Source organism: Mobula birostris, chromosome 20, assembly GCF_030028105.1.
Source record: "Mobula birostris isolate sMobBir1 chromosome 20, sMobBir1.hap1, whole genome shotgun sequence".
NCBI lineage: Eukaryota > Metazoa > Chordata > Chondrichthyes > Myliobatiformes > Myliobatidae > Mobula > Mobula birostris.
This window is the reverse complement of record NC_092389.1, coordinates 62,756,440-62,783,431: the sequence shown is the minus strand read 5'-3', so window position 1 is coordinate 62,783,431 and position 26,992 is coordinate 62,756,440. Positions and strand designations below refer to the sequence as shown.

Sequence of the window (26,992 nt, the reverse complement as noted above, 5' to 3'; positions counted from 1 at the left end):
AGCACGTTGTGTGGTTTACAGACAGGATTAATCGACCTGCACTCGATTTAAAATAATATAATAAAACCCTTGAGGATCTGTCAGTTTTTATGATTTTCTTATTTGGACGGTCTGTGCAGGTACAGGTGGGCATGATATATTTGTTTTTCCATGAGGTAGAGAATGGGACCTTTCAGGGCAGTATTTGTAGCCCTTCGTTATTTCATATTATGATAAATGATATTTTCTCTGAGATAGGTACTGTGAAGGGTAAATCACGACATGCAGATGATGGAGCTTTATGGATTAGAGTATTTCAATTTTACTATAAATAGAATGTAATTTATAGTTGACGGCTGAAGCAGTATGCAAATATTTGCTGATTTGAGTTTCTGTCACTGAAACACGTTGTGTGTTTTACAAACAGAATTAATAGACTTGTACTTGATCTCAAGTGACGCCCGTGTCAGTGGTGAGATTTCCAGGCATGTGGATGGAAGCACCATATCACTAAAATAATTGAGAAATATAAGGGAACATTGAATGTCCTCAAACAACCATGTGGGTGTTCTTGGGGTGCAACACGAAAATCTCTGTTGACCATTTATATTTGTTTAATTCAATCTGTTCTTGATTATGGCTGAAGTTGATCATCCTCATCTTCAACTTTAGAATGCTTAGGTGTGATACCAGCACAGGCTTTAAGATTGTGTTGTAGTGCAGTAAGGTCGTCTCCTGTTTCGGCTTTACTGGTTGAAATGGGACAATTGTCCTCACAATGACAGAGGGTTAAGTTGCTGTTAACATACTGGGTTAAATTGAGGGGGTAAAGAAATGATCATCCTGTTAAAGGTGTTCTGGAGGACTGATAGGAACATCACAAGAACAATACGTTCAGTTTTGGGTGGTTGGGTTCTTATCAAGCTGGGAATATGGGTGTATTGGATGATACAATATTTCCCACTGTAGCTTTCTCTGTAGCACCACCTTGATTTTTTTTCCAATGACTGTAGTTAATTTTAGGTTATACAACTGGATTCTGTGTTGCCTGAGTATCTGCTCGTTCATCAGTACAGTAATGAAAGTTATTATCACATGGTAACTATTTTTAAAGTTGGATCAAAATATAATTTAACTGGGATTGTTGGTGTGACTGTTTTGTGCCTGAATTGCAGGTAATGTTAAAGAAATGACTTACCAGCCATTCATCTGTATTTGAAGCAGAATTCTTTGTCATCATTTTAGGGTTACAGTGGGTGTAGGAAATTGGTCCTTGCAAACTTGTAATTTGTTCAGAATCCTTTTCAGTTTTGATGAGTTTTAAAACAGATCATTCTAGCAGAAGGTCAGATTGACTGTTGGAAACTCGTCAAACAGTATTCCATGTACAAAGTTTGGTTTGTACGTCTGCACCTTATGGGCCCTGCACACAGCACTATCCAGCGAAGTGATGAGGTTGACTGTTTAGCAACAAAAGCCGCTAAAATTTCAACTGTGGATATAGACCTTACACTTAGCAAATCAGAAATTAAGGGGTTGGTAGGGTTAAGAATTAGGAGCTTTTGGCAGGACTTGTAGGATAATGGAGATAAGGACAGACACCTTTACAGAGTTCATAAATCAGTTGGTTTATAGAAGAAGGGCTTAAAACAAGATGGGAAGAAACTATATTGACACGACTTAGAATTTCCCACAGCATGCTTAATTATACCTTGTATCTAATTGGAAAACTACATTCTGTGTCGTGTACATTTTGTCGTTATGAAACTGTTAAACACATACTATTTCAGTGTGAAGCATATAAGTTTGAAAAAAATGCAGGCTTCGTTACATTCCTTGGGGTTGATAGTTTTCATATAAAACTTATTAAGTTCTGGAGTGACCTTAAGTTAATTCAGAGTATTAAGCAGGAAAAGGCATGTAATAATAGTAATGTCACAATTATATCGGGGGACGTCAATACGCAAGGGAATTGGGAAAATCAGGTTGGTGTCGGATCGCAAGGGAGGGAATTTGTTGAATGCCTATGAGACGGCTTTATAGAGCAGCTTGTGTTGGGGCCTACTCGGGGAAAGGGTAATTACCCTGATCTTATTCGGGAGCTTAAAGAAAAAGAACCCTGAGAAGGCAGTGATCATAATATAATTGAATTCATACTGCAATTTGAGAGGGAGAAGCCTAAGTCACATGTGTCAGTCTCGCAATGGAACAAAGGGAATTACAGAGGCATGAGAGGGGAACTTGTCCGGGTGAATTGGAGGAGGCTACTGCAGGGATGACGGCTGATCAGAGGTGGCTGAAGTATCTGGGAATCGTTTACAAGGCGCAGGATAGACAAGTCCCACAGAAGAATTTCTCAAATAGCAGGGGAAGGCAAACGTGGCTGACAGGGGAAATTAAAGAGAGAACATAGAAGCGTACAGCACAGCACAGTACAGGCCCTTCGGCCCACAATGTTGTGCCGACCCTCAAACATTCCCTCCCATATAACCCCCAAGTCAAATTCCTCCATATACCAGCCTAACAGTCTCTTAAATTTTACTAGCGTATCTGCCTTCAGCACTGACTCAGGCAGGGCATTCCACGTACCAACCACTCTCTGATTAAAAAAACCTTCCTCTAAAGTCCCCCTTGAACTTCCCACCCCTTATCTTAAAGCCATGTCCTCTTGTATTGAGCAGTGGTGCCCTGGGGAAGAGGCGCTGGCTATCCACTCTATCTATTCCTCTTATTATCTTGTACACCTCTATCATGTCTCCTCTCATCCTCCTTCTCTCCAAAGAGTAAAGCCCTAGCTCCCTTACTCTCCAATCATACTCGATACTCTCTAAACCAGGCAGCATGCTAGTAAATCTCCTCTGTACCCTTTCCAGTGCTTCCACATCCTTCCTATAGTGAGGCGACCAGAACAGGGCACAGTACTCCAAGTGTAGGCTAACCAGAGTTTTATAGAGCTGCATCATTACCTCGCGGCTCTTAAACTCTATCCCTCGACTTATGAAAGCTAACACTCAGAAGGTTTCTTAACTACCCTATCTATCTGTGAGGCAACTTTCAGGGATCTGGGGACATGTACCCCCCAGATCGCTCTGCTCCTACACACTACCAAGTATCCTGCCATTTACTTTGTACTCTGCCTTGGAGTTTGTCCTTGCAAAGTGTACCACCTAACACTTCTCTGGGTTGAACTCTATCTGCCACTTCTCAGCCCACTTCTGCATCCTATCAATGTCTCCCTGCAATCTTCGACAATCCCCTACACTATCTACAACACCACCAACCTTTGTGTAGTCTGCAAACTTGCCAACCCACCCTTCTACTCCTACACCCAGGTCGTTAATAAAAATCACGAAAAGTAGAGGTCCCAGAACCGATTCTTGTGGGACACGACTAGTCACAATCCTCCAATCTCAATGTACTCCCTCCACGACGACCCTCTGCTTTCTGCAGGGAAGCCAATTCTGAATCTACCTGGCCAAACTTCCCTGGATTCCATGCCTTCTGACTTTCTGAATAAATCTACCGTCTGGAACCGTGTTAAATGCCTTACTAAAATCTATGTAGATCACATCCACTGCAGTACCCTCATCTATATGCCTGGTCACCTCCTCAAAGAACTCTATCAGGCGTGTTCGACACGATCTGCCCTTTACAAAGCCAAGCTGACTGTCCCTGATCAGACCATGTTTCTCTAAATGCCCACAGACCCCATTTCTAAGATTTTTTTCCAACAGCTTTCCCACCACAGACGTAAGGCTCACTGGTCTATAATTACCCGGACTATCCCAACTACCTTTTTTGAACGAGAGGACAACATTCACTTCCCTCCAATCCTCCGGTACCATTCCCGCAGACAACGAGAACATTAAGGTCCTAGCCAGAGGCTCAGCAATCTCTTGCCTCGTCTCGTGGGGCAGCCTGGGAAATATTCCGTCAGGCCCCGGGGACTTATCCGTCCTAATGTATCTTAACAACTCCAACACCTCCTCTCCCTTAATATCAACATGCTCCAGAACATCAACCTCACTGATATTGTCCTCACCGTCATCGTTCCCTCTCATTCGTGAATACCGAAGAGAAGTATTCATTGAGGACCTCGCTCACCTCCACAGCCTCCAGGCATATCTTCCCACCTTTATCTCTAATCGGTCCTACATTCACTCCTGTCATCCTTTTGTTCTTCACATAACTGAAGAATGCTTTGGGGTTTTCCTTTACTCTTCTCGCCAAGGCCTTCTCATGCCCCCTTCTTGCTCTCCTCAGCCCCTTCTTAAGCTCCTTTCTTGCTACCCTATATTCCTCAATAGACCCATCTGATCCTTGCTTCCTGAACCTCATGTATGCTGCCTTCTTCCTCCTGACTAGATTTTCACCTCACTTGTCACCCATGGTTCCGTCACCCTACCATTCTTTATCTTCAGCACCGGAACAAATTTATCCCTAAACATCGACCACATGTCCATAGTACATTTCCCTGGAAAAACATCATCCCAATTCACACCCGCAAGTTCTAGCCTTAGAGCCTCATAATTTGCCCTTCCCCAATTCAAAATATTCCTTTCCTCTCTGATTCTATCCTTTTTCATGATAACGCTAAAGGCCAGGGAGCGGTGGTCACTGTCCCCCAGATGCTCACCCACTGAGAGATCTGTGACCTGACCCGGTCCGTTACCTAATATGAGATCTGGTATGGGATTCACCCTAGTCGGCCTGGTAACATACTGTGAACAGTAACTGCTCCTTTCCCAAAAGAGGATTCTGCTACATTACCCACCCTTTCTGTAGCTGTAATAGTATCCCTGACTAGCATTGCCACCCCTCCTCCCCTGACCCCCCATCCGTTTTAAAGCACTGAAATCCAGGAATATTGAGAATCCATTCCTGCCCTGGTGCCAGCCAAGCCTCTTAAGGACTGTGTAAAACCTAAGGAAATGGCATATAAGTTAGTAAAAGCGTGTGGGAGATTGGATGATTGGGATGCTTTTAAAATCCAACAAAAGTGTACTAAAAGACAATAAGAATGATAAAGATGAATTATGAGGACAAACTAGCTATTAATATAAAACGGGATGCCAAAAGTTTTTTTTCGTCAGTTACATAAAGAGTGAAATGGAGACGAGAGTTGATATTGGACCACTGGAAATTGACTCTGGTGAGGTAGTGATGGGGGACACAGAAATGACAGATGAACTGAATGAATACTTGGTATCAGTCTTCACTGTGGAAGACGCTCGCAGAGCACGAGAGGTCCATGAGTGTCAGGGGGGGGGAGTGAGTGACAAAGGAAAAGTGCCAGGCAAACTCAAATGTCTTCAGGTGGATCAGTCACATGGGCCAGATGGACTACATTGCAGAGTCCAGAGGGAGGTTGCTGAATGGATGATGGATGCATTGGTGACGATCTTTCAAGAATGACTTGATTCCGGCATGGTCTTGGAGAACTGGAAAATTGAAAATTGAAATATTTAAAAAATGGAGGAAGGCAGAAAATGGAGAAAGGAAATTATAGGCCAGTTAGCCTGATCTTAGTGGTTGGGAAAGTGTAGTCTGTTTTCGAGAAGATTTTCCAAGGTATTTGGAGTCGAATGATAAAATAAGTCAATGTCAGCATGGTTTCTGTAAATGACAACCGTGCCTAACAAATCTTTAGAGGTCTTTGAGGAAGTGAAAAGGAGGGTGGGTGGATAAATGAGAGGCAGTGGATATCACTTACTTGGGTTTTCAGAAGGCCTTTGATAAGGTACCACAGATGAGGCTGCCGAACAAGTTAAAATCTTATGGCGTTGCAGGACAGATACTGGAATGGATACAGAAATGGCTGACAGGTAAGAGACAGCGAGCAGAGATAAAGGGGGCCTTTTCAGGTTGGCTGCCAGTGACGAGTGGTGTTCCCCAGAGTCAGTATCTGGACTGCTACTTTTCATATTGTTTGTCAACGATTAAGATAATGAAATTGATGACTTTGGGGCAAAGTCTGCAGATGATATGAAGGTAGGTGGAGAGGTGGCAAGAGTTGAGGAAGCAATGCGATTGCAGCTGGACAGACAAATTGGAAGAACAGTAAAAAAAAAAGTGGCAGATTGAATACAGTATTGGGAAATGTATGATAATGAATTTTGGTCAAAGGAATAATAGTGTGGACTATTATTTTAATGGGGAGATAATTCAAACATCAGAGATGCAGGGGACTTAGGAATCTTCGTGTAAGAGTCCAAGAAGGTTATTTCGCAGCTTGAGCCTGTGGTAAAGAAGGAAAATGCAATGTTGGCTTTACTTTGAAGGGGAATAGAATATTAAACAAAGGAGATAATGCTGAGCCTTTAAAACACACAAGTCAGGCCGTACTTGGAGTTTTGTCAATGTTTTGGGTCCCATGTCTCAGAACGGAGAAGGGATCTCATTGAAACCTAACATGTGTTGAAACGACTAGACAGGGTGGATGTGGAGAGGTTGTTTCACGTGGTGGTGATATCCAGACTAGAGGGCACAGCATCAAGATTGAGGGGAGATCTTTTTGAACAGAGGTAAGGAGGAATGTTTTTATCCAGAGAGTAGTGACCCTGTGGAATACTTTTCCACAGAATGCGGTGGAAACTGTCTGTGGGTATACTTAAGGCGGAAGTTGATCATTTTCTGATCGTTCAGACCATCAGAGGATAATGCGAGAAGGCAGGCGTATGGGGTTTAGTGGGATCCGGGATCAGCCATGATGGAAACTCCTCCCGTGTTTATTTCACTCTCCGCACATTTATATTTACAGGGACTTTACTCCTGACGCCGGTCCCAGGACCCGACCCGTTTACAGACCCGGAGTGGAACCAGAGCAGATTCTCAGCCACTGACTTCCATCCCAAGGCCAGAAGAAAGGATAAAGTTTCTCCGTGAACTTATTCCCAGTGAAGGTGTGGAGATGGGACTTGGTCTCCGCGTTGTAAAATGAAACTGCCCCGGACTCGTAACTGAGATAAACTCCCACCCTCCCGGGGATGGGACCGGCAGGGAGACGGGACTCGGGGGAGGTGAGAACATCGAACACGTCATAATCCCGATGTAACACATCATCTACCTGCCTGATGATCCAGAATCCGGTCTCCGGACTCAGACTGACCCCTGCCTTCCTGTCCACAGACTCTGCGGCGACTCCTAGACCCCAAACCCTATTCCCCGCCACCTCCACCTCCCAGTAATGTCTCCCCGATGTGAATCCCTCCGATCCCAGCACACGAGCCCGATTTGTGAATCTCTTCCCGGTGTCAGGGAGATCCCTCCAGTTCCCGGTCCGTCTCACACTCTTCCGATCCTCAGACACCTCGAGCTCCGGGTGCGCCGTTTCCACATCCACGGTGACAGAGACTGGGGAGAGAAACAGAGAATTAGAGGGTCCCTGGGGATCGGGAGGGACGGGGAGGGAGACTCAGGCAGCGCGGCCCCTATACCGGAATATAGGCTGCTGGGTCTCAGGCACAGTCAGGTGGCTGACAAGAATCTTTCCCGGGGTTTTACCCAGTCACAGCGGATGGAGAACCAGTATCTCCCTGAGGTTTAGCTTCCGGTCCGGACAGCGGAGTTTTCCCGATGAATAGACACAGAATGCTGGAGGGTCTCTGCGGATCAGGCAGCATGTGTGGAGAGAGATGAACAGTCTACGTTTCAAGAATAGAAACAAATAGGAGAGATAGCCAGCAGAAACGGGCGTGGGGTGGGGGTGAATTCAGATGGTAAGGGGTGAGTGAATGGATTTGAACAAGATGTCACAGAGGCTCTTCGGCCCAACTTGTTCATTCCAATCAATTTGTTTTAATGAGCTAGTCCATTATTCCTTTCCACCTTTCTTATCCACATACCTGCCAAGATGCATTTTAAAACATTGTCACTGTACCCAGCTCTACAGTTAATCAAGGGCCCATTGTAAACGTGGGTAGCCCTCTTCGCTGTCCACTATGCAATGATTTTAGTGTCACCCAGAAACCTACTAACTATATTACCTACATTCTCATCGAAATCATTAATATGAATGACAAACAACCCCGGCCCCAGCACAGGCCTCCAGTCCTCTGTGTTTAAGAGACACTTGGACAGACACTTCAATAGGCAAGGCACAGAGGGAGGCGGACCTACTGCCGGCCAATGGGATGAATGTGGATAGAACAATAGAAGCACAGAACACTACAGCACAGAAAACAGACCATTCGGCCCTTCTAGTCAGTGCCGAAACGTTATTCCGTAAGTCCCATTGACCTGCACCCAGTCCATACCCGTCCTGACCTCTCCCATCCATGTATCTATCCAATTTATTCTTAAAGCTTAAGAGTGAGCCCTCATTTACCACATTAGATGGCAGCTCGTTCCACACTCCCACTTCTCTCTAAGTGAAGAAGTTTTCCCCTAAACCTTTCCCCTTTCACCCTAAAGCCATGTCCTCTCGTATTTATCTCTCCTAATCTAAGTGGAAAGAGACTACTCGGATTTACTCTGTCTGTATAATATTGTAAACCTCTATCAAATCCGCCCCCACCCCATTCTTCTACGCTCCAAGGAATAAAGTCCTAATCTGTTCAATCTGTCCCAGTAACTCAACTCCTGAAGACCCGACAACATCCTAGTAAATCTTCTCTGCACTCTTTCAGTCTTGCTGATATCCTTCCTATAGTTAGGTGACCAGAACTGCACACAATGCTCCAAACTGTGTTTTAAAAAAAGATGGTAAATAGGTCAGCACAGAGGTGGTGGGTCAAAGGGCACATTTCTATGCTGTACAGCCATAGCTCTGTGAACTGTTGACTGAGACCATACCCACCCCCATCGGTGCAGAGAATTCCAAACAGACAGTGACAACTGACCTTTGACTCCTCAGACAGAGGAAACATCCTCCCTGCATCCTGCCTGTTGAGCCCTGAAATAACTTTGTGTTTCCCTAAGATCTCCACTCATTCTTCGAAACAGGGAACAGAGAAAAAAGAACAGTACTGCACAGGAACAGGCCCTTCATTCAATTTTAGTTCATTTGTGAGTGTGAAGTGTAAAATGGAGGAGTGTGGAGGTTAGAGATAGTAAAGGAGGTGAAAATGGCAACCAGTAGGGGTGAGATGAATGCCAGTTTGAAGCAGAGGCAAGTGGGGGAGGGATGGAGAGCCTGCAAGTGAACTGTGTGTGTAGACGTAACGAGAAGGTGGAGGGGACAAAGCTGGGAGATGTAAACTCGTCTACATCTTTATTCTTTCTACCAAAATGCATGCACGACTTCCCTACTCAGTAATCTTTTCATCACTTCTTCGCCCATTTTCCTGATCTGTCTCTGTCCTTCGCCAGATTCCAAGCTTCAGCAGCTCTACTTGCCCTTCAGCTGTCTTCATCTCATCTGCAAGCTTGGTCACAAAGGCAGGAATTCTGTCGTCCAAATCATTCGTTGTCTATCTTGCCTTTGTGAAACTTGAAGAATTCCAGCAGATCTGTCAACCAAGATTGCTCCTTCAGGGAAGGCATGCTGTCTTGGGCCTATTTTATCATGTCCCTCTGTGTATCCAAAAGTTCGTCCTTAATACTGGACTGCAACATCTTCCCAAGCACACCACATCCATGCCAACCATTTCACTGAAGAAAGACCAATTCATGTGTAATTTCCTTTCCTCAGAGTGAAGTGACCTTTGCAATATCCAGTAGCCTTGAATGATTCTGAATCTCGTGATTCTTGAAAGATCATTAATGACGCATCCACATTCACTTCAGCTACCTTTATCCGAACACTGGGATGTAGTCCATGTGGTGCAGGTGATTTATCTACCTCAGACCTTTCACCTTCCCACACACTCTCTCCTCAGTAATAGCAAAAACGTATGTCCCCTGACACTCTCAGCTTTCTGACGAGCAGCGGATATCTTCCCCAGTGAGGTTTGACACAGAACAGTACGCAATTCCCACTACCATGTCTTTGGCATGTTCCATAGGTCCAATATCCACACTTACCTCTCTCTCACTTGGGAAATATTTGAAATAAAAACTTTCTGTATCTACTTGTGTATTATTGGCATGTTTTCCCTCGTATCTCATTTTTTCTCGCCTTATTATTTTAGTTACAATCTGTTGGTGATTGAAACCTTCTTGATATCCTGCTAATCTCTGTTAAAATGTATGCCCTGTCTTTTACTTTTATGCTGTATCTGACTTCCCTTGTCAACCGCAGTTACCCTATCCTCCCGGTATAATACATCTTCATATTCGGGACATATCTATCCTGTGTCTTCCGAATTACCCCCAGAAACCTCAGCTTTTGCTATTCATGTTCCCTTTCCAATCTACTCTGGTCAACTCCTCCGTCATGTCTCTGTCATTCCCTTTACATCACCCTAATACTGATACATCCAACTTTACTTCTCCATCTCAAACTGTGGGGTGGGTTCTATCATTTTCAGTTCACAGCTTCCTCAGGGTTCTTTTACCTTGAGCTCCCTAATCCTGTCTGGTTTGTTACACAAATCCCAGTCGAGAATTGCTTCTCTCCCAATAGACTCAACCAGAAACTATATTAAAAAGTCATCTCTTAGGCACTGTACAAGTTTCCTCTCTGGAATGCAACACCAACTTGATTTTCCCAATCTACCTGCATTTTGAAATCCCCCATCCCTATTATCACCTTACCCTTTTTACATGCCTTTTCTATCTCCTGATGTAATTTGTACCCCATATCCTGGCTACTATTGGGAAGTCTGTATACAACTCTCACCAAGGTCTTTTACCCTTGCAGTTTCTTAATTCTACCCACAAAGATTCTACACCTTCCAATTTTGTGTCACCTCACTAAAGATTTGATTTCAGTTCTTTTTTTTTTCAACAGACCCTCCCCAGCCTCTCTGCCTACCTGCCTGTCCTTTGAATACAAGGTGTATACTTGGATGTTGAGCTTCAAGCCACGATCGTCTTTCCACCACAACTCAATGATGCCAACAACGTTATACCTGCCAATCTCTACCTGTGCTACAACATCATCTACCTTAATCAGTATACTGGAGCAATCAAATATAACACCTTCAGTCCTGTGTTCATCAGCCTATGCGACACTGTCCACAGGAACTTAAGCAAGTTCTTTGATGTTGATTATAGACGACACTGGGGATATTCTCTGAAATTCTGGCACCCCGACTATTGGAAGGATGACATTTCACAGGACAGAAGGCCTCAGAAGGAAGTTACCAGGACTGGGGACTGTGGGTTAACAGGAGAGAGTGGATAAGCGGGGTCTATTTCTCTGGAGTGCAGAGTGTTGAGGGATGACCCGTTATTGAACTGTATAAAATCATAAGAGACTTAGATAAGGCAAGAGTATTTTTTTTCCTGAACTTGGGAGTACAGAATCAAAGGGTAAGAGGGGATCTGTGGAGTAACTTTCTCTCAGAGAGGGAGGTGGGCAGATGGAATTTGATATCAGCAGAAACATAGAAACATAGAAACATAGAAAATAGGTGCAGGAGTAGGCCATTCGGCCCTTCGAGCCTGCACCGCCATTTATTATGATCATGGCTGATCATCCAACTCAGAACCCCGCCCCAGCCTTCCCTCCATACCCGCTGATCCCTTTAGCCACAAGGGCCATATCTAACTCCCTCTTAAATACAGCCAATGAACTGGCCTCAACTGTTTCCTGTGGCAGAGTATTCCACAGATTCACCACTCTCTGTGTGAAGAAGTTTTTCCTAATCTCGGTCCTAAAAGGCATCCCCTTTATCCTCAAACTGTGAACCCTTGTTCTGGACTTCCCCAACATTGGGAACAATCTTCCTGCATCTAGCCTGTCCAATCCCTTTAGGATTTTATACGTTTCAATCAGAGACCCCCTCAATCTTCTAACTTCCAATGAGTACAAGCCCAGTTCATCCAATCTTTCTTCATATGAAAGTCCTGCCATCCCAGGAATCAATCTGGTGAACCTTCTTTGCACTCCCTCTATGGCAAGGATGTCTTTCTTCAGATTAGGGGACCAAAACTGCACACAATACTCAAGGTGTGGTCCCACCAAGACCTTGTACAACTGCAGTAGTACCTCCCTGCTCCTGTACTCGAATCCTCTCGCCATAAATGCCAGCATACCATTCACCTTTTTCACTGCCTGCTGTACCTGCATGCCCACTTTCAATGACTGGTGTATAATGACATCCAGGTCTCGTTGCACCTCCCCTTTTCCTAATCGGCCACCATTCAGATAATAATCTGTTTTCCTATTTTTGCCACCAAAGTGGATAACTTCACATTTATCCACATTAAATTGCATCTGCCATGAATTTTCCCACTCACCCAACGTATCCAAGTCACTCTGCATCCTCTTAGCATCCTCCTCACAGCTAACACTGCCACCCAGCTTCGTGTCATCCGCAAACTTGGAGATGCTGCATTTCATTCCCTCATCCAAGTCATTAATATATATTGTAAACAACTGGGGTCCCAGCACTGAGCCTTGTGGTACCCCACTACTCACTACCTGCCATTCTGAAAAGGGCCCGTTTATTCCCACTTTTTGCTTCCTGTCTGCTAACCAACTCTCCATCCACATCAATACCTTACCCCCAATACCGTGTGCTTTAAGTTTGCACACTAGTCTCCTGTGTGGGACCTTGTCAAAAGCCTTCTGAAAATCCAAATATACCATATCCACTGGTTCTCCCCTATCCACTATACTAGTTACATCCTCAAAAAATTCTATGAGATTCGTCAGACATGATTTTCCTTTCACAAATCCATGCTGACTTTGTCCGATGATTTCACCGCTTTCCAAATGTGCTGTTATCACATCTTTGATAACTGACTCCAGCAGTTTCCCCACCACCGACGTTAGGCTAACCGGTCTATAATTCTCCGGCTTCTCTCTCCCTCCTTTTTTAAAAAGTGGGGTTACATTAGCCACCCTCCAATCCTCAGGAACTAGTCCAGAATCTAACGAGTTTTGTAAAATTATCACTAATGCATCCACTATTTCTTGGGCTACTTCCTTAAGCACCCTAGGATGCAGACCATCTGGCCCTGGGGATTTATCTGCCTTTAATCCCTTCAATTTACCTAACACCACTTCCCTACTAACATGTATTTCGCTCAGTTCCTCCATCTCACTGGACCCTCTGTCCCCTACTATTTCTGGAAGATTATTTATGTCCTCCTTAGTGAAGATAGAACCAAAATAATTATTCAATTGGTCTGCCATGTCCTTGCTCCCCATAATTAATTCACCTGTTTCTGTCTGTAGGGGACCTACATTTGTCTTTACCAGTCTTTTCCTTTTTACATATCTATAAAAGCTTTTACAATCAGTTTTTATGTTCCCTGCCAGTTTTCTCTCATAATCTTTTTTCCCCTTCCTAATTAAGCCCTTGTCCTCCTCTGCTGAACTCTGAACTTCTCCCAGTCTTCAGGTGAGCCACTTTCTCTGGCTAATTTGTATGCTTCTTCTTTGGAATTGATACTATCCCTAATTTCTCTTGTCAGCCACGGGTGCGCTACCTTCCTTGATTTATTCTTTTGCCAAACTGGGATGAACAATTGTTGTAGTTCATCCATGCAATCTTTAAATGCTTGCCATTGCATATCCACCGTCAATCCTTTAAGTGTCATTTGCCAGTCTATCTTAGCTACTTCACGTCTCATACCTTCAAAGTTAACCCTCTTTAAGTTCAGAACCTTTGTTTCTGTATTAACTATGTAACTCTCCATCTTAATGAAGAATTCCACCATATTATGGTCACTCTTACCCAAGGGGCCTCTCACGACAAGATTGCTAATTAACCCTTCCTCATTGCTCAAAACCCAATCCAGAATAGCCTGCTCTCTAGTTGGTTCCTCGACATGTTGGTTCAAAAAACCATCCCGCATACATTCCAAGAAATCCTCTTCCTCAGCACCTTTACCAATTTGTTTCACCCAATCTACATGTAGATTGAAGTCACCCATTATAACTGCTGTTCCTTTATTGCACACATTTCTAATTTCCTGTTTAATACCATCTCCGACCTCACTACTACTGTTAGGTGGCCTGTACACAACTCCCACCAGCGTCTTCTGCCCCTTAGTGTTACGCAGCTCTACCCATATCGATTCCACATCTTCCCGGCTTATGTCCTTCCTTTCTATTGCGTTAATCTCTTCTTTAACCAGCAACGCCACCCCACCTCCCCTTCCTTCATATCTATCCCTCCTGAATATTAAATATCCCTGAACGTTGAGCTCCCATCCTTGGTCACCCTGGAGCCATGTTTCTGTGATCCCAACTATATCATAATCATTAATAACAATCTGCACTTTCAATTCATCCACCTTATTACGAATGCTCCTTGCATTGACACACAAAGCCTTCAGGCGCTCTTTTACAACTCTCTCAGCGCTAATACAATTATGTTGAAAAGTGGCCCTTTTTAATGCTTGTCCTGGAATTGTCGGCCTGCCACTTTTACTTTTCTCCTTAGTACTTTTTGCTTCTACCCTCACTTTACACCCCTCTGTCTCTCTGCACCGGTTCCCATCCCCCTGTTGTGAACTAACCTCCTCACACCTAGCCTCTTTAATTTGATTCCCACCCCCCAACCATTCTAATTTAAAGTCACCTCAGTAGCCCTCGCTAATATCCCTGCCAGGATATTGGTCCCCCTAGGATTCAAGTGTAACCCGTCCTTTTTGTACAGGTCACGCCTGCGCCAAAAGAGGTCCCAATGATCCAAAAACTTGAATCCCTGCCCCCTGCTCCAATCCCTCAGCCACGCATTTGCCTTCCACCTCATCGCAATAGCAGCCTCAAAAAATTCTATGAGATTCGTCAGACATGATTTTCCTTTCACAAATCCACGTTGACTTTAGGCTAACCGGTCTATAATTCCCCGGTTTCTCTCTCCCTCCTTTTTTAAAAAGTGGGGTTACATTATCCACCCTCCTGTAGCAATAAGTTCAGACAGATACACAAATAAGGAATGATACCAGGGATATGGTACAAACACATGCAAATTGGATCTTAGTTTTGCAGATAGATGAAGGGGACCGTGGGTTCAACATCTGCCATTGCTCTTCCAAGATCATCCTCCTGAGCAATCTCACCCTGGAGCCTGTCTGCGAACTGTTGATGTGACGTCACGTCAGAGGGCAGCTCAGTGCACAGAGCAGACAGACTGGGTAAGGACGGCAGATTTCATTCCCAAATGGGAATTTGTGCCTGTCTCTTTGGCCATGAGTCACACTCTCATAGTGTGTATGTGTTGATTGTGGTAAATAACAGTGTGTTTATGTGTACACATTGAAGGAGAGTGTGCACATTGAAGTATTTGCATATCACAGTGTGTCATCACATGTCTGGTGTGTGCTGACAATGTGTGACATGTGAGTGAGTTGTTTAAATAAATAACTCACTGTGTCTGAAGACATTGGTCTCCAGATTACTGAGGGAAGTAACAACGTACGTTGCTGAGGCTCTGACTAAGACCTGCCAAGCCTCCTTGTGTATGTGTGTGAGGAGGTTTGCAGGCCGATTATGCTGTGTGTGCTTCTCCCGAGGCGTAATAGTGACCGATGTCAATGCTGGTTGGAGTGTCCGGGCTCAGTCTCACAATGATTCAATGGGGTGGTTTGATGACAACAGTGAGAATCGCGACTCCAGCAGGGGGCAGACCTGAGTCAATGAAAGTCTGCAGTCACAGATAGGTCAGTCTGCAGGTCGGGCAGCTTCCGTGGATATGATCAGTCAACGTTTCGGGCCGGAGCCCTTCGTCAGGACCGAAACGTTGACTGATTATTTCCACGCATGCTGCCCGACCTGCTGAGTTCCTCCAGCATGTTGTGAGTGTTGCTTTGACCCCAGCATCTGCAGAGTATTTTGTGTTTACAGAGAGGTCAGACTGGGCGAGCAGGCTCAAACTCCCAATGCTTCAAAGTGGTGGTTTGATAGCCATGACCGTAAGACATGGGAGCAGAATTAGGCCATTTGGCCCATCAAGTCTGCTCTGCCATTCAATCGTGGCTGTCTGTTTTTCTTCCCTCCTCAGCCCCACACCCCGGCATTCTCCACGTAACCTTTGATGCTGTTCAATCTAGAACCAACGTTTCCTCTAATTTTTAGTAGTCAGTGTGCACGAAAATCTTATGTTGTGCAAATTATTTTCCTGTGACAAAAGTATGTGCGCACTGAATGCACAGATGGCATGTAGATTTACAAAATATTTGACATAAAACTGCACAGAGTAACAGGAAAATTACATACATATTTAAGTCACTCAGTTATTTTTTTTCTCTCTCCTGTCTTTGGCATTTACCCATTCTTTGTAAACTCTATCTAGACTAATAGAACTTCAATCCAATTGGTAGCTTTCGATTCTTATTAACATATCCACATGACATTCACCTAAACGGTTTCGCAGCTTGTTTTTGAGTTGATTCGTTAGGCTAAAACCTCGCTCACAGTCCGCACTAGACACAAGAAAGGTTCCCCCAATGTCCATCAACTGTGCGAGGTCACAAAACTGTTCATTTTGAAGTACAAATGTCACCATTTTAGCAAAGTTTGAAATCAGTTTGGATTTAATTTTTTCTTGCACGGAAAATTTGAAATCATTAAACTGTCTAACTATTACAGTATTTTCAGCTAAAAAATCATGATATTTTAGACATAAGGCATTAACTTTTTCATCGCCAAATATGAAGTCATAACCTGTAATTGTGGAGAAATCAAAAGCTGACCATTCTTGTACCTCATCTTCAGGAAACCTTTCTTCTAAATGCACACAAAGACTATGTATAAAAGTCAACAGCGAACTTGTATTTACTGTGATATTTTCTTCACGTTGTTGGCTTAGCAAAACTTTAACTTTGTTACTACATGAAATACTGTCTCCCAGATCCCAGAACAGGAAAGGTGAGGTGACGTAAATTAGTGACGTACATTGTGGTATTTGAAAAAAATGACTAACTAGTTTACAGAAACATTTAGCTAAAAGATTATTTTCAATAAGTATAATTATTAATTACTACATTACTTCAGGTAACTAAACTTTTGTGCACACATTAATTTCCTTTGTGTGCTGGTTGAAAAATGTGTGTACGTGCGCACACACGCACAGCTTAGAGGGAACATAGTCCAGAACCTATCACGTTCTACCTTAAATTCCTCCAAGGACCTGGCCACAGCTGCCTGTGGTAACAAATTCCACAAATTCACCACCTTCTGGCTAAAGAGCTTTCTCTGCATCTCTGTTTTAAATGGACGCCCCACTATACTGAGGCCGTGTCCCCTTGTCCTACACTCCCCCACCACGGGAAATATCCTTTCCACATCTACTCCTGGCCTTTCAACATTCAGAAGTTTTCCAGTGAGATCCCCCCTCATCTTTGTAAATTACACTGAGTACAGGAACAGAGTTATCAAACATTCCTTGTATGATATCCCTTTCATTCCTGGATTCATCCTTGTGAACCTCCTGTGAACACTCACAAATACCTGCACATCTTTTCTTAGATGAGGAGCCCAAAACTGTTCGCAATACTCAGGGTGAGGCTTCACCAGTGCCTTATAAAGCCTCAGCATCACATCCCTGCTCTTATATAATCAACCTGTTGAATTGAATGCTAACATTGCATTTATCTTCCTCAACATCGACTCTACCTGCAAGTGAACCTTTAGGTTTTCTGCAGAAGGACTCCCAGATCGCAGATTTCTGTTTTTTCCTCCCCATTTAAAAAAAATATTTCTAATATCAAAGTGCATGACCATGCATTTTCCAACATTGTATTTAATTTGACACTTTCTTGCCCATTCTCCTCATCCACGTATTTGTGCAGCCTGTCTGTTTGCTCAACACTACCTGTCCCTATACCAATGTTTGTATCATCTGCAAACTTGACAACAAAGCCATCCTTTCAATCATTGATATACAGCATAAAAAGAATTGGTACCAACACTGACCATGGTGCAACACTGCTAGTCACTGGCAGCCAAACAGGAAAGGTTTGTTTTTCTCTCATTTACTGCCTCCTACCCTGCCAACTTTTCTGTAATACCGTGGGCTCTTAACTTGGTAAGCAGCTTGTCAAAGGCCTTCTGAGAGTCCAAATACACAACATCCCTGCATTCCCGTTATCACTCCTACTTGTAATCTCCTCATAGAATTCCAACAGCTTCATCAGGCAGGATTTTCCCTGAAGGAAACCGTGTTGACTTTGTACAATCTTGTCCTGTCACATTAAGTACTCCATCATCTCATCCTTAACAATTGGCTCTATCATCTTCCCAAACACAGAGGTGATGCTAAATGGTCCACAATTTCTTTTCTGCTGCCTTCCTCTTTACTTAAAGAGTAGAGTGACATTTGCAGTTTTCCAGTCCTCTGACGATATGACAGAGTCCAATGATTTCTGAAAGATGATTTCTAATGCCTCCGCAATGTCTACCAGTGATCTTTCACAACACTGGGGTGCAGTTCGTCTGGTCCGGGTGGCCTATGTACCATTAGGTCTTTCAGCTTTTTGAGCACCTTCCCCCCTGTAACAGTAACTGCACTCACTTCTCTTCCCTCGCACCCTTCAACATCTGGTACAGTGCTAGTGTTTTCCACAATGAAGCAAAATACTCATTTAGTTTATCTTCCATCTCTTTCTCCCCCGTTATTATATATCTGGACTCATTTTCTAGTCGTCCTAACTCCACTCTGATCTCTATTTTTTTTACATACTTGAAAAAACATGTTTACTATCCACTTTGATGTTGTTTGCTCGCTTGCTTTACAAAGACAGGTGTGTGAAAGTGGCCCATATGATTGTGGCAGACCTGAATCACCCCACCACAAACTGTACCAGTTGCTACCAACCGGGAAACGGTACCGCAGCATAACTCAGGACCACCAGGCTATAGGACTGCTTAACTCATCTGACATAATTGTATTTCGATGTCACATTGATTATCCTGTTGTACATACTATTTATTATAAATTACCGTAAATTGCACATTGCACATTTACACAGAGATGTAACGTAAAGATTTTTACTCCTCATGTATAGGAAGGATGACAAAATATTCAATTCAATTCAATTTCATATTTCATTGTTCCCCTCCCAATCACTCTTGTACTTGCTCTCTGCAGGTATTTAAAAGCTTCACAATCCTCTGTCTTCCTACTAATTTTTGATTTGTTGCATGCCCTCTCTGCTTTTACATTGTCTTCCCTTGTACTATTTTGCTATTTGAGTATTTATTTATTTTTGGAATACACCTACCCTGCACCTTCCTCATTTCCCATAAATTCACACCATTTCTGCTCTGCTGTCATCCCTTCCAGAATCTCCTTCCGGTTTGCTTTGGACAACTCCTCTCTCAGACCACTGTCATATCTTCTACCCCTCTGAAATACTACAACGTCAGACTTTACTTTCTGCTTATCAAATTTCAACTTGAACTCAGTCATGTTGTGAGCACTGCCTCCTAAGGGTTCCTTTAGCTAATCACCTCTGGTTCAATACATAACACCCAATCCAGTAGAGCTGTTCCCCCAGTAGGCTCAACGACAAACTGCTCAAAAAAGCCACCACATGGCATTCAACAAATTCACTCTCTTGAGATCTATTACCAACCGGATTTTCCCAATTGACCTGCATGTTGAAATCTCCCATGACTATCAAGTCCTTTTGATTGGCCTTTTCCACTTCCAGTTGTAATCTGTGATCCACATCCCATCTACTGTTGGGAGGCCTGTATATAACTGCCATCAGGTCCTTTTACCTTTGCAGTTTCTTAACTCAACCCACAAGGATTAAATATCTTCCTATCCTATGTCACAACTTTCTACTGATTCACCAGCAGAGCCACGCCACCCTCTCTGCCTACCTTCCTCCACCACCGATACATTGTGTAACCTTGGACATCCCAACTACAACCATCCTTCAGCCACGATTCCGTCATAGCCATAACATGGTATCCGACAATCTGTAATCGAGCAACAAAATCATCCACCTTATTTCTTATACTCCGTGCATTGAGATATAACACTTTGAGTACTGTATTTGCTACCTTTTTTGATTCTGCATCCCTTCTGCACTGATACTCACCCTGCTGGCTGCAATTTTGTCCTCGCATCTGTCAGCCCCATCTGACAGTCTACACGCTGTCTCTGCTTTTTTCACCATCAGTCCTAATCAGAGTCCCTTCACTCTGGTTTGCTCGCCCCTGCCAAATGTGTTTAGACCCTCCCTTTCAGGTGTATCGAACCTCCTTGTGAGAGTATTGTTCCCTCTCGGGTTCAGGTGCAATCTATCACTTATGAACAGGTCATACCTCCCCGAGACGAGATTCCCATGATCCAGGAACCTGAAGCCCTGCCTCATGCAGCAGCTTCTCAGCAACACATTAACCTGTCAAATCCTCCTGTTTCTACCCTCAGCAGCACCTGGCACAGGCAGCAACCCAGAAATTACAATCCTGGAGGTACTGCTTCTCGGCTTTCTACCAAGCTCTCCAAATTCTATTTTCAGGACTTATTTGGTGTTACTTCCTATGTCATTGGTATCAATGTGTACCAAGATATCTGGCTGTGTTCCCTCCCTCTCTAAAATGCTGCGAACACAATCAGAGATGTCCCTGACCCTGGCACCTAGGAGGCACATACCATTCGGGTGTCCCATTCATGTCCACAGAATCTCTTGTCTGTTCCCCTGACGACTGAGTCCCATATCACTAGAGTTCCCTCTTCTCCCTCTAACAACAGTGACAGTTGCCCGTTCAGCAGGCGGGGGCAAAGACCTGCGTCAGTCAGAATCTGTACTCCCAGCGCACGAAGGACTTGTGTGTTTTTCTGACTATCCCGGTCACCACACTGATACCCGCTTTTGTTCACTACGATATCATGAAATCAGTATTAGTTTCCCAGCTCCTGTGGTGGGGTTCAAACTCATGTCTTGGCGTGTTAGTGCAGTGGCCTGGGATCGGGACACAGTGGTTCATCTGCCAGTCCCGTGTATTGGTTGTATTCTGGCCCTGTGCTGGTGTGTTCAGGGGTCTGATATCTCCAGCTGACCATGTGACTGTGATGCCTCCCAGTCGGTGGGGCTGATGTGGAATAAACTTCAGTCCCCCTTCAGCCATTATTATAGACAATCTTCACTTCAAGTTATAACTTAATTGTGTCTCAGAAACAAGAAGAAAAACAAATCTTTGCAAGTTTTACCTCGATTAATGACATCAAGTGTTTCTCTCAGCACTTTGTTCAAAAAATAGGGGTGATAGAAATTTTCAACTGGTAGGGCCTCATCAGTCACTGACAATTCCTGGATATCGTCATTAATCCTGTAAGTATTAAACTGCTGGTTATAAACTGGAAATATAAACTATTTTACAAATCCATACAGGATTTCAGTAAAGAGCATGTCCTACCTCCTGTCCCAACGAGCTTCCTCCTGAAATAAATAAAACACAAATCTGATTAGACTTGGACTTACTGTCCGCATCCTGAATTTCATCCAAACCATTACAAGGTGTTAAAAATTTCCACCCCCACAGTCACTCACATACGCAGACAATACAGAACCATGGGGTAACTTACCAAGAACATTTCTGAAAGTTAGTCTGAGAGAATACAACTTACAGGAAAGACAGGGCAGGTTGTGCATTTTCATTTGGATATGACGTCAGGGTGATAAGATGGAGGAATATAAGATCAGTGATGGATTTGATTGCGTTCAGGTGGAGAAAGTACCTCTATTTACAGGGAGACTTTTGGGAAGATGAAATTGCAGATGGATTTTAATGAATCCCAGAAGAAATTTATTGAAGGGAACGTGGAACTCGCTGCCACAGGAGTGGTTGAAGCAGAACAGCGGAGATTGAATGTAATGGGGAAACTGGATAAACATGGAGTTCGGGCACTGTTGCTGGGTGTGGTGAGCAGGTGGGAGGTGGATTGTGAAGCACTGAGACTGATAGGAGAAAATGGACCAAAAGGACTGCTTATGATGGAGGATGGGACACAATCCCATGTAAAATTAAATCGAAGGTGTAAAGTGAAAAGTGAAAGTTTCCTTAACCTGATGGATCCTGGATATAGAGGATAATTCTGATGTGTGGGTCACATTCTTTGTTCTCAGTGATTGACAGATAGATCCTCGCACCCATTGCACCAGACAAACTCACAGACTGTGACTGGAACTGGGTCTTTACGGAAGTTTGAGAGGATATTTATTGTGGTAATTAAGGGCACAATCAACAGATCTGTGTTATGATCAGAGTAAATCATTTCAGAGAAGATTGCATTCTGTCCTGGGATGTACAGAAGTTGCGTAAGGTCATTTTTGGGACAACAACAACCGTGAATAGTTGCATCAATTGTCTGGTGAGAAACAGTTTACTGCCATTTGTAAATGCTGTGTGTAGGAGCAATGTCTCTATTTTCTGTCTGCATTGTATTCAGTGTTGCATGTTTATAAAGGTAACACGTCATGTGAGTGGGGCGTGGTAATAACGCAGGGATTAAGTTATATATTTGTGCTTTGTTCTGGGCAGTTTTCAGCTGAGGATAGACGGATGTCATATCTTTTGTTGACCGCTTCACTGCAGCTTAATTTACAATTAATTACGCTGAAGTTTCATCGCTTCAGGATTGTACGGTGCTAATGAAGGGCATAATACTTCGACATTTTGGAACGTCTTTATTGTCGTGATTGGAGGGCGCTTCATACAAGCATAACAATCTGTGCAATATTGCCAGCAGTGACAATTGATTTTTTTTTCCGAATTGGCCACTGTGCTGTGTTTATTTCAAATATACCAGTGTTCATTTAGTGCCCTTTGACAGAAACAAATTGAAATATAACCTCTCACCTTGAGAAATATCACACTGTTTTTTTGATCCATCTGTTCCTTTAACTTTGAGACTTCCTCCTGAATAAACCTGATATTCTCTTGAATCTCTCGAAGATTTTTCTTCATTGGACTCAGAATCCTCGCCTCTTCTTCCCTGAAATCCCTGAGTAAGCTCTGCTCTTTCTCAGTGATAATCTGGCGCAGTTCAGCAAACTGGGATGTGATGTGGGACTGAACGCTGTGTGACTGATTCTGTTGAATGAAAGCTGAAGATTAATTTACTGTCTTGCTGTGTTGCATTTCCTTATGATATTAAGGTGACTAGTCGATCCATTAATGTCCATGCTAGTTCTGAGAGCATTCCCGGCAACCCCATTCCCTCACATTTTCCTGAAACCTATTCTCCCTCATTGACCCATTAACTACCACCTGATTCACATACAGCATCCCCACCTTCACAGGATTAATTGTAATTAACCATTCATGCAGCATATCCGCGGGATGTGTCTGAACGTGCAAACTCCACACAGACAGCACCAGAGTTCAGGATCGCTGGAGCTGCGATACTCTGCTATTCTGCATTAGAGGGAGCAAAACTATACAGTAATATCAGAAATTCCGCTCAGGAAGACTCACCAGAACTCCGGAAATCTTCTCTTTCTGTTGCTGCTCCTTTTCCTGGAAGTCTGATTCCATTTTTGTGAGAGAGTCTAAGGAAGATTTTAGCTGATCCTGGAAGTCAGAGAGCGAAGGAAATAGAAACGAAGATGTATCAAAAGAAACAGGTGTTCAAACCCGATTATCGCTCACAAAATGCTGGAGGAACTGAACGACTCAGGCAGCATCTATGCTGGGGGAAAAATAGTCGCCGTTTGGGGATGGGACCCTTCGCTTGGACTGGAAATCAATGGGGCAGAAGCCAGAATAAAAGGGGTAAGATTCAGTCGGCAAATGACGGGTGAGACAACGTGAGGGGGACGTGGTGTAAGGTGATGAAGTTAAGAAGATGAGAGGGGTCAGGTGGGGAGGCAAAGAGCTAAAGAAAATGGGATCTATACGAAAGGATAATCGACCATAGAAGAAACGGGAGGAATTGGGACTGTATGGGATTCCGAATGGTGGCGAGTGAGGCGGTGTGGGAGTCAGGCGTAGCACTAGGCCCGCTTGCAGGTAACAGTGCCAGGAGGGAGATCGGTGCAGAGGAGCAAGTGGACAAGGGAGTTACAGTACGGACAGCGATCGCCACACAGCCTGGAGAGTTGTGGGGAAAGGGTGGGTCTGGGCTGTTGGAGGGAAAGATGTGTTTGGTGGTTGAATCCGGTTGGAGATGGCGAAAGTCGCGGGGAATGATGTGAAGGCTCCCGTGGTTCCAGGCAGAAGAACGGAGGAGAGAGTGAGGATCAAATTCAGGTTAGTTTTACCTTGTAGAGTGTAACAGCTTCTTTAATCGGCATGAAGCGGTGCTCTCTGTGTTCCTGCGCAACTGCACAGATCAGACAGATCAGTGTCTTGTCCGTGTTGCAAAACAGCTTCAGTTCTTCCTCATGTTCCTCGCAGTGAAATTTACTTTCCTTCCCTTTCGGATTCAGGTTTAGATTTCGAGCTTTTTCAGCCAAATTTACTAAAGCCCGATTTACCCTGAGGGTGCCGTCAGCAAACACCTCTCTACATTCGGGGCAGGAGTTTCTCTCCTCCCTTTCCCAATACTGTGTGATACAAGAGCGACAGAAGTTGTGCCCACACTCCAGTGACACCGGATCGGTGAAAACATCGAGGCAGATGGAACAAATTGCCTCCTCGGTCCAACTCTCGGCCTGTCCTTTCGAAGCCATGTGAACTCCCGGCACTTCCTGATTCAGAATGATTTCACTTTCGGGGCGGGGCTGATCCCCTGCAGTACCGCGATTGTCCACTACATGTCGCTGCAGACTCGGGAAATGAACATTCTGCTGTTGGAGGTGTTCACTTCGAAGTAATAGTGGTAATTTCCATATCAGGGTGAGATCAGCAACACACTAAACAGGTCTGAACATAAATAAAAACTCGGCCATGGACTGCCTAAACCCGGCTGCGAAAGGAGGGGCGTTGGGCATGGGGCTTGCCACCTCATCTCGTAAAATGGCAGTGCACAGAAATGCCAAACGAACCTCCAAAGGCCTCATCCCTGGGACCGGTAGGACCTTCCCCGGAAGATCATTGAAGTCGTGTGGTGAAAGAAGAAGCCTCAGGGCCGATCAACCTTCGCCCTGGACAGGGGACTCTGGCGAGATGCTGGTGGGGGCCTGTGCCCCGGTAGGCGTGATGGGCTAAAGAAGAAGCAGAACAGAAATGCAGCCGGAGTGAAGAGCCTGGTTCAGTCTGAGGCAGGACTGAAAGGGACAAGTTCTGAAAAGAGAGGCACAAGAGACTGCAGATGCTGGAATCTCCGGTAAGAAATGTGATGCTGGAGTGACTGAGCGTGGCCGGCAGCATCTTGGGAGAGAAATGTATAATCGACTTTCCGGGACGAGATCCTTCATCTGGACTGTCTCAACCCGAAATTTCGATTGTCCGTTTCCCTCCACAGATGCTGACTGACTTGCTGAGTTCCTCCAGCAGCTCGCTTTTTTTTTCCAAGTGTAAAGAGAGTCAGACTGGGGTGTAAAACCGGGGTTAAGTAACTATTGAAAACAACTATTAAATTAGTTCATGCCATGAAAGTGGGGATGTGGAGAGAATATTGTGCTGTGACAAGACAGATGCTGTGGCTGCAGCGAAAAGTACAGGACTGGACATTCCACATCACAGGGTGGAAAACATTTTAGTCGGTGAAGTCCCGAAGAAACTTTCTGACTTTACCCATGTCTGTCCCAGCTTCAGTGAAAGGCCAGTTTCCACAATTCTGGACAGAGCCCAGACGTTGATGTTTTTTTTTTATTTTAAATCAAAATAAGCATTACACACCATAAATATTCACAAAGATAAACCGTGCAATGCCTTTACCCGAAGATCAGTGACCCTTATGTCACGCAGCTGCTGTGGCACAGGCCCTTCCATCTTTCTCCACATATCTTCACCAGCCCACAGTCCGCAAAGAGGTGAGTGACCGTCCCGTCTCCACTGCAGTAATCTCGGGGCAGCTATTAGATTCATCCGAGCACATCCTGGTTGGAGTCCAACCAACCATTGAGCACGTCTACATGAAACGCCGTCGTAGCAAAGCAGCATCCATCATCAGAGATGCTCACCACCCAGACCAGGCTCTTTTCTCGCTGCTGCAATCCGGTACAAGATGCAAGAGCTCAGGTCTCGCAGCACCGGGTCCAGGAACAGTTACTACACCTCAACCATCAGGCTCTGCAACAACAGAGGATAACTACACCCACTTACCGTCCATTGAGATGCTCCCACAACCAATCGTCGTACTGGGCCTGTATCAAAATTGGTGAAATTGGTGAAATCAGAGGTGGTTTGACTCAGACCGATCGCGTTGATCATGTCTCAGAATTAGAGAAGTAAAAGAGACAGGCACAATCTCACAGGGTATTGACAGTGTTGGGGCAGGAATGATGTTTCCCCTGGCTGGGCTCTGGAACCATGGTCCACAGACTTAAATCACAGTTCACCTCAGCAGGACTGAGATGCGGAGAAATTTCCTCCCCAGTGCAGCGAATCTTTGGAATTTTCTCCACGAGGTTTCTAAATTGAATAGACATATTTTGGGCCTCAGCGCTGATGGGGACATTGAAGTGGTGTTGAGGTCAAAGGTCAGACATGGAGACGCTTCAGATGAGGTTCACAAGGATGATTCCAGGAATGAAAGGGTTATTATACGAGGAACGATCGATGGCTCTGGGTCTGTACTCGGTTGAATTCAAAAGGGTGAGGGGAATCTGATTGAAACCTTTTTGAATACTGAAATATAGACAGAGTAGATGTAGAAAGGATGTTTCCCATGGAGTGAGAGTCTCGGACAAAAAGGCACAGGCTCTGCATCGGGAAGCGCCCTTTCAAACCTGAGATGCTGAGAAATGTCTTTTCACAAAGCATGGTGAATTTGTGGAATTTGTAGCCACATGCAGCTGTGGAGGCGAGGTCGTTGGGTGTCATTAAGGTGGAGATTGCTAGGTTCTTGATTGGACATGACATCAAAGGATACGGGCAAAAGGCCGGGTACTGGGGTTGAGGAGGAGAGAGGGAAAAGGATCAACCATGAGTGAACGGCGGAGCAGACTC

At 44.4% G+C, this 26,992-nt stretch overlaps 2 protein-coding genes across 2 annotated transcripts in view; one reads left to right on the top strand and one right to left on the bottom strand.

Moving 5' to 3' along the window:
• LOC140185292 (zinc-binding protein A33-like) overlaps positions 1–26,992 on the top strand; it is a 149,680-nt gene that overhangs the window by 86,555 nt on the left and 36,133 nt on the right. The gene's annotated exons all lie outside the window — the stretch shown is intronic.
• Positions 1,488–25,614, bottom strand: LOC140185297 (zinc-binding protein A33-like). The gene is made up of 6 exons (XM_072238683.1): positions 24,199–25,614; positions 23,414–23,509; positions 22,796–23,029; positions 21,353–21,375; positions 21,147–21,265; positions 1,488–7,332 (listed from the first exon to the last, which is right to left on the bottom strand). The coding sequence occupies exons 1-6, from the start codon at positions 24,607–24,609 to the stop codon at positions 6,779–6,781; spliced, it is 1,437 nt and encodes a 478-aa protein (XP_072094784.1). The 5' UTR covers positions 24,610–25,614; the 3' UTR covers positions 1,488–6,778.

Bases quoted from the DNA above. Each gene is read 5' to 3' on its own strand.
- LOC140185297 (XM_072238683.1), bottom strand. From the start codon at position 24,609: ATGGCTTCGAAAGGACAGGCCGAGAGTTGGACCGAGGAGGCAATTTGT. The intron at 21,266-21,352 runs GTAGGACATGCT...TAATACTTACAG, and splicing joins GAAGCTCGTTGGGACAGGAG to GATTAATGACGATATCCAGG. The intron at 7,333-21,146 runs GTAAAACTTGCA...TTCTCTCCCCAG, and splicing joins ACTTGATGTCATTAATCGAG to TCTCTGTCACCGTGGATGTG.